A 16,374-nucleotide genomic window follows, 5' to 3' on the forward strand; every position below is an offset into this window, starting at 1 on the left:
ATCTAGTAAGATCTCCTATCCTTCTGAAAGGTACTTGATATTCTTACAGAGGATTCAGAGAAAGTATTTCTCAGAGAAGATTGAGAACATAGAGATGATCCCAAAATCTACAATGAGATGATGTTGGACATCGACTCTAAGAGATGGATGTGTATATAACCCTCTTAAATAGATGTCTTGGAAAGATTTTTATATAGAGCAGCCTTTGGATTATACTTCTAATGATAGAGATCACACTGCAAGGATCCATTTATGAATTTATGCAAATATTTTGAAGTTAGAATAATCATTTTGATGATGTGATCAAATTGTTTGATTTCATCAAACATGAGGAATCATGTGTTTACATAAAGATCAGTGAGAGTGTCTCATGCTGACATCGGTTAAGATGTGGTTGTATATAAAATTTTTTCATCAAAGACCTAGTACAAGCATTATGTATTCTAAGAATAAAGGTCTATAGAGATAGATCTAAAAGGATATTTAGATTTTTACAGACAAGTACATAGAAGATGTGCTGAAAGGGTTCAGCATAGAAACCTTCAAGAAAGATTTGCTACTCTCTTGAGCATAGGTATATGCAATACTATGTATTCGACTTGGTATATCTTACTGTGAGAGTTACGAGTAGATATTTATCAAATCCAAGTTGGGAGCATTGGATTGTTATGAAAATATCTTTAAATATTTGGAAAGCATTAAGAGATTATTCCTAATCTTTGAAGAAGGGTTAGAGCTAAGAGTGGGAGGATACACTGATGCTGATGGTAGAATGTCTACATCAGTATGTATTCTTGAATTATGTTGGTTCGGTATATTGGAAGAGTTCCAAGCAACCGATCAATGAAAGCTGAGTATGCTATAGATGTACAAGATACATTTTGATTTTTATGATAGTTGCGGAACTAGATGTCATGCCATCAAATGTCATAACACTGTACTGCAAAGATAATGATCCATAACTCTCGCTAAGGAGCTAAGATCTCACCAAAAGTCCAAGTACATAGAGCAAAAATATACGCGATTACCTCAAATAGAAATATATAGAGGTACAAAAAGTAAACTTTACATAGGATGTAGTAGGCCCAAGTCACTTAGCCAGCTAAAGACCGAAGCCTATCTTCAGAAAATGGGGCTCAGGTATATGGCATCTTAACTTTAGTGTAAGTGGGAGTTTGTTAGATGTATGTCCTAGAAGCCAATCTTGACTGACGTATACCTTTCTTTAGGGCATATTTTTGTACTTATCGGATAATTTTTTTATTACCAATCATGTTGTATATGTCCATGATTTATCCTATAATTAACAAAAATGATTCTATATATTCTCAAGATGTTGAAAATTTGAGACATACATTATTAGTGATTAATTTCTAAATGCTCTCGATTATAGGATTATCACGGAGGACAGTGATCAATCCATTTAGATTGGTACACAGATCATCTCTTTTCTAGACAGATAAGTCTCCAGTCTGCAGTGTAGGGATACTGAGATGAGAGTGCAGGTGGTTGTTAGAGAATAACTTGCACTAAGCGTAACCAACATGAGAAATTATTTGGATGTCTACTTATTCATCAGTGGCTTTCTCGATGCTGCAATGGTATGATTGATCATTTGATCTGCAGTGTGTTGGCTATTCGCAGCAAGGCTACTTAGTTTGACTGCACGTTCCCTTGATCTTTGACAATTCGGATCTTTACTATGTATATTGGCTATTATAGATTTAGATTTCCTATTTGGAGTAGGATGCATCTAAATGAAATCTATCAATCTTAGTAGAAAATGAGTAGTCCTATACGATTCGCAAGACTGAGTTCAAGAAGTCTTTAGCTAGAGCAAGTGTGAATGCTAGAAAAAATTTTTTACAAGATTCACAGATGAACTCGAGTTGAGCCAATCTAGCATATAACTGATGATGGAGTTTGATGAGTTCTCCATGACTTTCATCTAGTCGGAACTCACAATAGAGAAATTGTATCACACGGTAACTATACCTAAGAGTTTATTCTTCTATTCTGCTGAATTGTTACTATATATTGCTAGACGTCATTAGTAGATTATGAGAACTCTCTAGGATCATTTTTGGATCAACGATCCTTATTGGGGTGAGTTGGAATCGTTCCAGCTCATCAAAAGGAGTTTCGATGATACTGTGATAGAGATCACGGTATGTCTCACTATCTGATAGAATAGAATCTGAGAGATCACATGCAAAAAGAGCATGATCTAATCAACGACTTGGATCATATTTAAATTATTAATTGGATTGATGGTTTGAATTTTAAAAACTGCTAATTTATAAATGTTACAGATGTAGCAGCTGCTAATTGTTCGCACAGAGACTTAATTGCAAATGTTGTAATTTAATTGAGATCGATTAAATAATGGATCAAATCTTAATTAATTTAAATCAGATTTAATTTAACTGAACTTGATTTAATTTAATACTAACTGGGTTCAATTATCCAAATCAGATTTGGATTTCAATCCTGTTTGGATCAGATTTGACAGCCTTTCAAATTCGATTCGATTCAGACTCGATTTGAACTTGATTTGAATCCAGTTTGAATCAGATTAAACCTAACCCTTTGAGCGCAGGTTTTCTGAGCTTCTCTCTCCACTTGGCTGACCAAAAAGAGGATGAGGTGGTGATTTTTCTCATTAGTTTTTTCGCATGCGTGCGTGGGATGTTTGGGAGGAGATAGTTATCTAGTTTCTTAATTAGTTAGTTAGGACACCTATTTAGATAGGGATAAAGCCTAACTAACTCTTATCATAATTTTGGCATGGAACATCAAAAATTTTGTATGATAAAAATAAAAATGGGTGTGAAGTCAGATGGAATTTTTAAGCATGCGCTTGGAAAGTTAGTGTAACTTCCTATCGCCCCTTGTTTCCTCCTCCTCAATGCCTTTTTCCTCCTTGTTTTCATTGTCTACTTCCACCTCCAGATAGAGATCCGAGAGAGAGGCTTTAGAGAGAGAAAAAAAATCAAAAAGGGTTCTTGATTTTTTTTGGTGATCTAGAAAAATTTCTATGATTCAGCACAAAGGATTTGTGCAAGGCCCTGTTCAATTTTTTCTAATAGCAATACGACAAGATCCAAAGCTGAGGAGCGAGACCTGTAAGGTACTAGCACACCGATGGTCTTGGTGCTCGGATCAGACATCTCTGTATGGATACCAACAGAGGTCAGATGCTTGCGCAGCTACGATTCGAACCCTGGACATCTGCAGGATCCAAAGGTATGGAGATCAGATCTCCGGGTTTACTTGACTAACCTTTTGTTTTAATTTCAGATTTTAGATTCATGATGGCATGTTCGTATTAAGTTCTAAGCGTAATTTTTAGATCTGATTTGGTACGTGATTTAAATTAAAAAAAAATTAATTTATTTTACTTTCACTGCATAAATTTTGGTTTATCAAAATTTTTAAACTACATGCACAAAACCACCGCTTTCTAACTTCCACATCTCAGAAAAATAGCTCGCGTTCCCTCAAACAACATGTATCCATCTTTGCCTATAAAATCTAAATTCTTCAGGACCCTCCAGATAAGTAAAAACTTACTTTACATGCTTTTTCGGAGATTCATTCCATACAAACTGGATCTATCTCTTCTACCAAGCTCGGAGCAATTCTAACTCTTTGAAAATGCATCATACTCCATGTGGCATCTATTAAACCTTCGCCTTCTCTCTCTTTATTTAGATATATTCTATTTCATATTCGACTCTACTACTAAATTCTTTCTGAGAGTCTAGATCTTTCATTTTTGTTTCTATGAAAGATTAACTTAGGCATCGAAGGATCCACCGTCGAAGAATCTCCCAGCATGAGGACTTTTCTATCTTTTGTGATATTGCAGGATCGATCGAGAACTAAGTACCAATATCTCTCTTGAAAGTCTCATTCAGCCATCCCATGACCGTTGTATTCCCCCTCTTCAACTCTATATCTGCGGCCTAAGCCAAATCAGCTCTCCGATGATAACAATTAGAATATAGGATATATTTTTTACTTGCTATTTACTTAATATTTTTGATTTAGATGCAAATTTTAATTCCGATTGGATTCAGATATATATTTGCATATATAATCATAATTTCTGTCGAATATGGATCTAAATTTGAATCCGGAGGATTGTCTCGAATCCAGATCCAAATATCCGCTTAAATCAATCTTTAACAAAGTTTTTTTAAAAAATGCACTAAGATAAAACACTTGAAATCTCCAAACGTGTGTCCGAGGGAGAGCTTAAACAGCGGCCTGCGGTGAGAGAAGATTGTACGGTGCACGCATTTCGAGCTGGAGATGATGCGGTCGGTACAAAGGGATCGAGGGGTTTGTGGGGATCCAGATCCCGATAGCATGCACCGCGATGGTGCTCGATCAGCGGCCCAAGATCGGCCACGTGGTCAAGATGTCCGACTCGCCCTCCGCCTTGGAGGATGCCAGCGCCACCACTGCCGGTATTGCCAGCCAGCAGAGAGCTGCCCGTTGGATGCCTAATTTTCCTTTTTATGCAGAAAAATGATAGATTTTTATAAGCCGTTGGATTTGAGACGGAGGGTGTAAAGGGTGTTTAACTTTTGCTTTTTGGTTGTACACGCTACTCCGGAGTGTTTTGTTTGCTTTGGTGACTAGTGCGCGCACGAGTAACTACGAGCCATTGGTCTTGTCTCGAGGATGGGCAGATAAAGGGTGAATTTATGTGTTGATAAAATTATTTTTTTATTAATTTATATGTAATTTTAATATTTTTATTTTTTATTGATATTTTATTTTATTGATATTCTTTATTCTATATCATTAAATTTTATTATTAATTATTTTAATTTTAATATATAATTTTTATAATTATAAATAAAATAAATAAAATTATTTTCTATTTTTTATTTATATTCAACTATTTTTTAGTGAACTATCAGTACAAAATTAATTATTTATTTAAATTAAAGTATAAATTAATTATTATTTACATAATTAATATTCAAGAGTTATTTATATATAACTAAAATTTATTTATTTAAATTAAAAATAAATAATTATATTTTCTATAATTATAAATTATAAAAAATATAATTTCATATATTATCCTACTTCTTTACCAAACGGAAGGTAAGATAGGGAGTGAGAGAGACAGAGAGAGATTGAAATCCGTGGAAGCTTCGTCACTAAAATGGATGTTGTTGCAGCAGTTGTTTACAAACCAAGGGAAGGGCTTACAAAAACATATATTAGTTTTAAAGTGGTACATACTCTTTTTATTAATAAGTTGTGCATACTCTTTCAGGGGAAAATTGAATAAAATTGTATTTTTAAAAAAAGAGTCAAGATCCCAATAATAATTGTTACTTGTCTAATAATGGATCGTTACAAAACTAACCAATCCATCATCATGATCATTACAGTTTTCTTCATCTAGAATAACAAGCTATATATTGACTAATATGCCCTTCATTGCCATTTTAAGTGTTCTATTATGGTAATTTATAATTTAGCAATAACAAAATAGATATGGCAATTTTACCAACACTATTAAGAGGAATACTAGTTATGTGTTGTCAAAGCACTCCAAGTAGGGTTGCAAATGGGTCTTATTTAATTGAGGCATATTTGACCTCGATTCAACCTGATTTCATATTTACATCATCGATTTTGTACCTGGACTCAATCCATTAGTTGAGTTGGATCAAATCAGATTTGCAATTTGAGTCAAGCATTTAAATATTCTTTTATAATTAAAATATACAAAATTTTAAAAATTAAATAAATCTAATAAGAGCCAATTAGATGTAAATTTTTATTTAAAGACTTTTAATTTTATCAAAGTAATTGATCATTCTTAAATTTACAAACTATGTTGATAAACTTGAGGGCATTATAAGTAAGAATTCATCAAATGAAACAATAAAATATAAAGTTTAAATATAGCTAAGTGAAAATGAATGAGAAGATATAGTTGTTGAGATGAAAAAAGAGCATTTAGTTTAGATAAGAGTTCATTGAATGAATTGGTTAAGATATTTAGAGGGAAGGAGAAGGAGGTTCATATAATTCGGGTTTTTGGATTGGGCAGGATTGAGCTTGAGTCTCATGGAGCCCAACTTTTCAATGAAAATTGAACTTGGATAGCATTGGAATTGGGTGCGGTCCAATCAAGTAAGAAAATAGAGGACCCATATCTAAAGCAATTTACATCAAATCTAGTTTTTGAAGCTGATCTAATTAATGAGCCTTCAATATGGACCAAAAAGTCAGATTTAATCGGATGGAGACTGATTAGGTCATAGGTCTATCCGATCCATTTGCAGCCCCAAATCCATGTGTCCTAGCATTCCTCTTGCTGACTATCATTTATTAATTACATATCATCATTAGCAAGAACTTTGAGCTGCTCTCACATTCAATTCATAAATGAATCCCAAATTGAAAAACATAAGAGCCAAATTGATAAGATCAGTGATGCAATGGATAAGATAATCCAAAATTTTTGAGACAATTTGTTGATTGCATGCCATTTTCAGATTTGAACTGCTTTCACAGACAAATTGATAAGATAAGCATCAAAAAAATTCAATTCATATGAAATTTTTGAGATACAATGTACACTCCAAATTAATAAGATAAGTGCCAAGGAAGTGGATAAGTCTGAGAAATGCTGGGGTAAACAAAAAAAAAATCTCCCGCATACAAATTATGCAAATGATATGAAACGCTTTTACCATACAACATCTTGGGTCAAAGACAACATGGATAACATAGTGGGAAAATATATTAGAGAAGAAGGGAGAGAAGTAACACAATAACAATAATGACTTTTTTCACTCCACATATGAGAGTGCATGAACCCATTTGTACATAACCTCACATGGTTTTGTAAACTCTCACGTTGAGATCATAGACCAGAAACCTTGGGTTGGGATGTATCTTTTGCATGGATCCACCATTGGATCACCAACTGGATGCTTTGAGATCCATGTAAGTAGATGAACGGCATAGTTAAGGGTGCTTTCAGATCTGTGTGGAGGTGATCCAACGGTGGATTCATGTGAAAGAAGGTGAATCCTTCTTTGGCACGAAAGATACAACCCCCTGCACAGGTCCATAACCAGGCACTGTAAGTTTCCCACTCAATCTAAAATACCAATACTATCTAACGAACTTAGAATTAAACCTTGCACCACTCATGTCTCTCTTTTTACTTAAAAGGCCTATTACATATGGAAAATTCCAACTTTAATGCTAATCCTCACCTAACTTTGGATTAGGACTTCTCAACAGTATATAAGTTTGGACCAACAGCACAAAATACAAGTTGCTTGTGAGATTAAAAAAAGGGAAAGTTATACAACCCAGACTAGTCAGAGATGTAACATTTTTGTATGAGATTTCTTTGTTGTTTTGTCACTTTTCAATTACGTCCTCTAATTTGCAACTCTGACTAATTAACCTAACACGTAAATACCAGCTCAGAACGAAGGATAACGTGCTGGGTGGTAAATTCACTATAGGCAGATTTTTTTTCAGGGTAATCTGTGAGGATTGTTCATAAGCGAAGCTATTGCATAACGTCATCAGACCCAATTAATAGGCAGACTTTAGCACCTCATATCAGAAACTAGTTTGAGATTTCTATGACAAATGGCCGAAACCATAAACATTCGGATTGCAATAAAGCTTATTGGAGTTCAAACATCATCTTCCTAGCACATCAGAAAATAAATATCAAGACTGTAACATTGAAAGATTACAACCATGCAGGGTTCTTCAATGCAGTCACAACCGCCTTAATCTGTGAGTAGTTCTTGAGGCTATCCATGCCCTTGTCTCTTCCATGCCCGCTCATCTTGTACCCACCAAAAGGAATTGCAGCATCAAAGACATCAAAGCAATTGACAAATACTGATCCAGCTCTCAGTGCACGCATCAATGTGTTGACAGTGTCCATGTTGTTGCTGAAAATTCCAGCAGCCAGCCCGTAGTGACTGGCGTTTGCCCTCCGTATGACCTCATTTAGATCGCTGCCATCAAACATGTAATATGATCACTACCCACAAAAGGGCAATCAAGCAGTAGGCCTACTCCATAACTACATAAAATTCATTTCCTCACTATTATCAATATATAAATTGTTGCAGGTATGTTCTTAGGATGCATTCTCTGAGATGTTCTTAGCCTATTGCCATAAAGCCTGTGGACCTTCTATCCAGTATGGAGGAAAAAATGAGTTATTTATTATGGAAAAAGGGAAACACGGGACAGTTGATTCAACTTACACTGTTCCCCTAAAAATGCAGTGTTTATAATTGAAGCAAACAGTCATCAGAAAAAAAAAAAAAATAGAAAAAGAATTCTGAAATGACAAGTTGAAGGCATGTTTGGAGAAATGTTACCTGAATTTTAAAATTGATTGAACTGGTCCAAATATCTCCTCCCGAGCTATTTTCATTTCATCCTAGAAAAACATTGTACAATGGGATTAGGTCAAGGATGAATGTGAAGTTCTAGTGTGACAACTGAACCATACCTTCACATCTGCAAAGACGGTAGGTTGAATGAAGTAGCCTTTGCTGCCAAGCCTGTCACCTCCCGCTATAAGGGTGGCACCACTGTCAGTGCCAGATTTGATGTAGCCCAAGATCTTTCGAAATTGGTCCTCATCAATCTGTGATGATCAAAAAACCACAATATAACATCACTATCACCTTTCTGAGGAATAGGCTTCTCTACAATGTATCTTTGTTTCTTTGAAGTTAAGCTTGATCAAAAGCAAGGAGGGAATCTGGTTTTCTGTAAACATCAAGGAAATTGTCTACCGTTCTTCTAAAGGAATTCCACATATAGTGTCTAAACTTCTGTCCACATAGTTTTCTTCACTTCAAGCTAAAATATAGCATACCATTAATAATTTTGTTTAGCAAGGTAGACCAAATTTTTCCAACACAAATTCTTGTCCTTTCTGCAGACTTCAACCGAAAAGGAGCAGAATATTCGATTCAGTCTATTTCAACTCTAGCATGATGCTAATTACTATTTATCAAACCTTTGATCATAGAACTTTTTTTGAAATTCATGATCGCTATAAGCTCATCAAAGGATTCGAGCTATAGCTGATAGAACGAGAAGGAAATTTCTTAAATGTTTGCATATGATAAAAAAGCAAATCCTAATGCCAGAGAAGAAGAGAGAGTTATATACATACCTGAGGACCTTGTTCAACACCTTGTCTGAAAGGGTCACCAACAATACGCTTCAAAGCGCGAGCCTTTGCTTTCTCAACAAACTCATCATACACCCTTTCATGCACAAATGTACGAGACCCTGCACAGCAGCACTGTCCCTGTATAAAGCATCCAATTGTACCTTCTAACATCATTCTCCAAGAATTTTTTTTTTTAGGTGCAATAATTATAATTGATTGAACAAACCTGATTAAAGAACAAAGCAAAATGTGCAAGCTCTACTGCCTGATCCACATCTGCATCATCCATTATGATCATAGGGGACTTGCCTCCAAGCTCTAACGTAACTGGCTTGAGGTTGCTTCTTGAAGCCAATTCAAGAATAATCTTGCCAGTAGGAGTTGATCCAGTAAAAGCAAGCTGAAAATAAGAAAATAAAATTATGACCTTAGAAGATAGAAGGTGGATTAGAAAAGGCCCAAGTTTTTCACGTCAACTGCAATCATCAAAAACTGATGCATTCACTATATGACTAGTGCATGTTATCTGCTGTAATGAGAACGAATACTAGATAATAACCATTTGATCAGCTCATCAACCTCCCGCTACCAAGAATCATGCCTTTCTTCTGTCGTTCTAACGTTTTGAGTATTTATGATCCAATTTCATAACAAGTAAAATCCAGAAAATTCTACAAATCGCCACACATACTATTGCATCATTTATCTGTAAAATCTCTCTTAACCTATTCCTCTCTCAATTGGAAAATTTAGAAAGCCCCTATATTATTTCTATAAAAAGAAGCTAACTGGCTTATTCGGCATTTGAAGTAACTTGGTTTCATTGATGAGAATTTTCAGCTACAAGTGACTCAAAATGGTTGGATTCGAATTTCCCTGAAAGAAAGAAAAGGATTACCCTCATGCATTTCTGGTAGAAACACCTAGAAACTGTGAGAAGTCATTAAGGTCATGTTAGATTACAAAGTACAAACAGAGTCAATTGTTTGCCATAAGCTAAATTCTATATCAATTATAATAGTTAGAAGAAACATACCATACTCTTGAACAATGCATGAATAGTGCACTATTATTAGGAAGTCGATGCCTGATTAGCATTTTCCAATTTCTAATTTTCAATTTTAGATCTACTCTATAAGCAAATGCCTGCGACATTTATCATGGATAAAGTAGTATTTAATTTTAAGAAGCTTAAGAGCATATAAGTTTTATAGTATGCAAAATCATTTAGTACCACTATATTCCAAAATTTAGTATGTTTTTGTTAATATGTTACTTTCAATGTTATGATCACCTGATATGTGCGACAATATGCAGAGTATTTTGATTTAAAGTGGACAGAAAAAAATTTAATAGCTATTAAGGAGTGGAGCATGATATAACAGGCTATACATCTCACACCAAACATAATGTGGAAACTAGCAACATGTGGCATACAAAAAAAGATGAAAACATTCACTATAAATAAATACTATACAATAATTTCACATTGCTGACAAATTCTATATGTCAGTAAAAAGAATAAGTTTTTGAAATACCTTGTCAACTTCCATGTGACTTGCAAGAGCTGCACCAGCGGTTGGACCAAATCCAGAGATTATATTTAGAACACCCTCAGGAAGCCCAGCCTAAAACATTTACAGACAGATTCATTAAAATCCCAAGGAAGTGAAAAATTTGAAAAGAAGAAGGTCTTATTGATTCTGTGTCTTCAAAGAACACCACCAAGTTCCTCTTTCTTGTTTTTCTTCTACAACTAATGCCAAACACATAAGAAGTTGATAGACAATAAAGTTGTAAGAAAAGGGAAGAAGAAGGCGGGCACAAGAAATACAAAATGGAATCAGATAGCTATACTGGATAGCTATCAATTGGCAGCCAACAACACCATATACACAAGTCACAGCCAGCATGCACCAGGAAGTTGGATTCTTATGATAAATTCAGCGACATCATGAGAAAAGCTTTCTCAAGCTAGGAAGGATGGAACCGTTTTCTGTATAACATAGCGGGCGTTTGCAAGCACAAAATTTGTTCAGCGTTATGAAAAGTCTATTACTAATCCATACACAATATAACTGTATAAGAAGGGTTACCATTGGATTCCTCATACATGCTCTTATCTAAGGCATTTTTTACTTCCTCTCTCTAAGAATTACCATGGATGCCCTTCATGTGAATATTTTGCCAATATAAGGACAAGATATGCCTCATTGATTAGTAAAACGGATCCACCAAAAGATGCATCCATCTCACAAACTTTTTTATTATAGACCTATATGCCATATTCAAACATCAAGACTCCTAGTTTTTTTATTTTTTTTTTAAACGAATATGGGAGGCTGGAAACCGACCAGCTTTTATTAAGTGTAAAAGAAATTTACAAAAGGGAAGAGAAAGAATAGAAGAAACGCATTAACAGGAAAGAGAAACTGGGACACAGCAGGTTTGGTAATTTGTTTACAGGTTTTGCTTGGAATGAAACCAGGATGCAAAGCAAGTTTACAGAGGTTGACTTGGCATCCGCAATCAAGTGTCCTTTTTATAGCTAAATATTCTCATATCTATGTCTATATGTTGAGGCTGAATTTATGACCCCAAGGAGACAAGAAATCAGTCATCCTAAAACTATAACCAGCAGATTTTTGAAGAAGAAAAGCTAAATATCAAAAAGATGATATAAAAATACCCAATTCTATATATCCAAAGAAAGTAAGATGCAATTACTGCACCAACCTCATGCAATAGTTTAGACACATAAAGAGCAGATAGAGGAGTTTGCTCTGCAGTCTTCAATACGATGGTGTTCCCACATGCTAATGCCGGGCCAATCTTCCAGCCAAACATAAGAAGTGGAAAGTTCCATGGAATAATCTGGCCGACAACACCAATTGGCTCATGCAGGACTTGGACATGATGTGGACCATCAGCTGGCACCACGAGACCGTGTATCTTGTCTGCCCAACCTGCAGGATATCAAAGACAATCGGCAACTTTGCATGACTCAGCAAACTAACAAGGTTAGACACAACAAAGCATTGTCCTACTCCCCATTTTTTTTTTTTTTTGAAGGCAAAAGGAGGCAATTGCCAGCAAAAATTATTCGGAAAAGAATATACAATTGAAGAAGATTGTACAAAGAGAGAAAAAAAGGGTTACAGAAGCTCTCTAACCAAAGGTTTGCTATACTGACCGGGTACCGTAATATACTGCATCAGTACCAAACCAATAAGCAATCTCTTACCGTACGGACATCGGTATATCTAATCATCTCGTACTGTACCATATATTAATAATATAATAGGATAGCACCAGTTTGGGATATAGTACTGAGATGGCAAATCTTGCGCCGAATCTTAGAAGTTTCAGCTACATCTATCAGGTTTATTCCTTACCAGCATAATATCGCATCAGACGGATCAGCATTGGAACTTCTATGTTGGCAGACTGTTCATAAGGCTTCCCATTGTCCCAAGTCTCAAGTGCCGCGATCTCATCATTGTGCTTTTCCATCAAATCCGCGAACCGCAGAAGTATGCGTGACCTTTCCTGAACCAGAGAACATGACACTTTGACTCATCTTATTGAACGTAATTAAGTTTGACGAGGTTATATGAGATTGGTGAAGCCTTAAAATAAAAGAAACAAAAGTTTCAGAGCATTACATAAGCAGTCATCCTGGGCCATGGTCCTTCATCAAATGCCTTGCGAGCAGCAGCTACGGCGCGGTTGATGTCTTCGGCATCTCCTTCAGCGACACAGGCAATCACGTCCCCGGTCCTAGGATCTAATGTTGGAAATGTCTTACCTGGGAGCAATGGATTATTATGCAATGTCCCATGGAACAAAGTGATCACAGCAGATTGGAATATGCCAACGACAAGAAGATCCTTCATATATTTTGAGGAAAAAAGCAGTTTGTATTATAACAAAGCAGTGTACCTGATGCTGCATCCACAAATTGCCCGTTGATCAGAAGCTGTGTGTGCTGTACATCAACTGGTGGTGTGATATGTTCTTCAACTGCAGCTGCAGTGCTAAACCTTCGAAGAACCTCCGACGCAGAGGCTCGTGATTGGTCTGAGATGAGTTTCACAAAATGCAATCAGATTCAATCGGGAACAGAAAAGTAATCCATTATAGAATCACTCAATTATGATTCATTCTGAAGTGAAACAGAGCATCCTTAAGGTAGCGGTTGCAAGGTATTGCATCATAGGATTCTTGCAATAACAATTCATGTTATATTCTCCATGGTCTCAAATTTTCCTCGGTATCGAGCACATTCCCTGATCTAGCATTAGCATCATAATATTGATCTCTAGGTTGTACAACTTCGAACCTTTACTTCTTCCCTTTGTTTAATCGATGACCAGCTAGATTTGGAAGTTTGAAATACAGAGTTCCTGATCCAGAACATGTTTTTATTGATGTACCAGGAAAAGAAAGCAGGGATATCATTCAAGAGGTGAAATAGTGCTGTAATTTTTGACTGGAAAATTGGGCACCGTTGTATTCTCTAAGGATTCAACAGCGGACATAGATGTTCCAAATAACTTCACACTCCTTTTGAACGGATGAGAAGTGGCTTCTCTGACTTTTCTGCACAAAAATGGTCAATGTTCCTCTCCTTTCCTGTGCATCCCAGCTAGAGTTTGCTCTTCTTTTCCCTTCGTTTCTGTGCTTCCCCTTGCATTTTATTTCTTCTTCACCGCATCATGGGCAAACGGTGTAAAAGAGTCGGTCATGAAAGACCTCGGTGGTGCTTTTGTTGGGTAATAATAATAAAAAAGATTTTATACATGGCACATAATTGGTGAGGCTGAGCTTGTCAGGGAATTACTCAGCAATGAGTTTCTTGTCTGAACCACGCTACCGTGCTGAGTAACAGAATCGAAAGTAAATGAAAAGGGAAACAAAATGGAAATGAAAAAAATTCTGAGAGAAAATCAACTATTGATTTCAGATGGGATACAACATCATTTGACTAATGAGTACAGCGTTTTTAATGGAGGATAAATAAAACCGTGAATCTTTCGAACCTGCCTCGACGTTATCCATGTTGCATGGCATGGAGACCCGACTAAACATGCTAACAATGGTTTCAGATGTTATAAAAACAATACTTGTGGCAAAGTAGAACAATCAAGACATGTAGAATAAAAAACCGACTTTTTTTTCCAAAAACCTTAATCGGTCAGAAAATCCACATTAATCGACCAGAAACAAAAAGCCAGTCGTCAAGGATTGGTTTTTCTCCACAAAAAGCCAGTTAGCAATCGCCTCAAGAGCAAATTTTAGCTCCGCATGATCAAAGAAAGCAACTGTAAATCTGAACAAGAAAAAATAGGAAAGAGACGGAAACAACACGAATCGAAAAGGTTCAGGACAGAACAGGGGATCACCTCCGCGAAACAGAGAGGTGAGGGAGCGAGGAGAAGAAGCGGAGAGGGAGCTGGAGAGGAGACAGGACGCAAGCCTTCGTGCCACCGCCATAGCCTTGATTGCCGATATCTCTGCTCTCCTCTCAGTACTGGTCTGTGTGGGAAAACGATCTCTGTGATTTTTTTTTTTTTCTCTGCGCTCTGATCGGTCGGCAGGGTTGGTAGATATAGAGGCGGGAGAGCTCAGAGCATAACCATAAATAAATCCGTTCACAAGGGCATTTGCTGTTGAGTTTTCAATATCAAGATAATTTAAAAGCTGTCCAATAAATTAATTTCTCCGATTACTTGGCATTTCAAAAAAAATATCCGATGAAATTGAAAAGGATAATATCCATCTAAATCTATTTTTATATTCAAATATAGATAAAAATTTAAACATGCAACTAATATCCATATCTATATCCATATCCACCAAAGAAAAATAGATATAGATATATATTTATAACGTTATTTAACTTTATATAGCACTCAAACTTTTAATAAAAATATATAACCATATTAACGTATTATTAACTTAATTAACCTTTCATTCAATAATATATTTGATTTTGTGATCATAAAATTGAGTTATCCAAGTTATATAAGTATTTATATTCTTGCTTGTTATATCTTATTTGTATCTATATTTGTTCAAAATAAATATGGATATAAATTTTTACATCTGACTAATATTCATATTTCTATCTATTAGACAAAACAAATATGAATATAGATATACTGATAGCCATACAAATAAAATAAATAATAAAATAATGACAGGATCTCAAGTCTTCGGGTCAATCGAAAGCTTGATTCTATCTAAACTGCTCATTTTCAATTAAATCATTTGATTTTAAAAGAAAAGGTTGGGTTTTCTAATTTTTATTATTTGATGGTTTACCAAGGTAAGACTCACTTGTGGATGCCCCTTATCAAAAATTTATCCAACTTATCCCACTAAAAACCATGAAACTTGTCCATGCATGAACAGCATCAAACTTGTCTCTCTCCTAGCAACCCGACATCCTACAATGATGGAGAGAAGTGGTTAGGAGTGCAAGTAGAATCTTGTGACTTGAAACCCACCGACTAGATATGTATTACTAGAGTTGATATATGCATGATTGGACAAAAAGGGGAGACATGCGGTATCGAAACTCATTTATCTATTAAGGATTTGTTTAATTGGGATATGTCAGATTATAGGATAAACTGATGGTTTCTAAAAAATATTTATCTAAAAAATAATTATATCAGAAATAAATTTTATCATATTTGATTGATAGAAAAATTATTCTAACAAATAGCATCAGAAAAAATTACTATATTTGATTGTAGGCAATTTTATATGAAAATATTATTAAATTTTTAAGAATATATAAAAAAATAATTCAAGAAATAATATATTTTTTTTGATCCATTTATTGTTCATTAATGACTTACTCATATAAACATTGTCAATATTGCCTATTCAAATATTAAAATATATTTACATAAGTTATATGTATAGTTTCATAAATACTATTTAATTTAAATATTTTAAAATTAATTACATATATATTAGAAAATATATTTCTTAGTATAAATAAATTTCAGTATGTTCTGGTATATAAATATATTACTCATTAATAAATCCTACATTATATTTGTAAAAAATTAATAGACATTTGTTAATTATTTATGAATAATTATATTAGTATATTATAAAATATATAATATAAAATTATTTATAAAAAT

General features: G+C 34.8%; 1 protein-coding gene across 1 annotated transcript; it reads right to left on the bottom strand.

The window, feature by feature from the left end:
• Positions 1-7,638: 7,638 nt before the first annotated feature.
• On the bottom strand, positions 7,639-14,790 carry LOC105050327 (aldehyde dehydrogenase family 2 member B7, mitochondrial). The gene is made up of 11 exons (XM_010930299.2): positions 14,617-14,790; positions 13,154-13,291; positions 12,877-13,019; positions 12,607-12,760; positions 11,948-12,177; positions 10,750-10,839; positions 9,438-9,611; positions 9,212-9,349; positions 8,537-8,674; positions 8,403-8,464; positions 7,639-8,030 (listed from the first exon to the last, which is right to left on the bottom strand). The coding sequence occupies exons 1-11, from the start codon at positions 14,705-14,707 to the stop codon at positions 7,757-7,759; spliced, it is 1,632 nt and encodes a 543-aa protein (XP_010928601.1). The 5' UTR covers positions 14,708-14,790; the 3' UTR covers positions 7,639-7,756.
• Positions 14,791-16,374: the final 1,584 nt, after the last annotated feature.

This window comes from Elaeis guineensis, chromosome 8 (genome assembly GCF_000442705.2).
Source record: "Elaeis guineensis isolate ETL-2024a chromosome 8, EG11, whole genome shotgun sequence".
Classification (NCBI taxonomy): Eukaryota; Viridiplantae; Streptophyta; class Magnoliopsida; order Arecales; family Arecaceae; genus Elaeis; species Elaeis guineensis.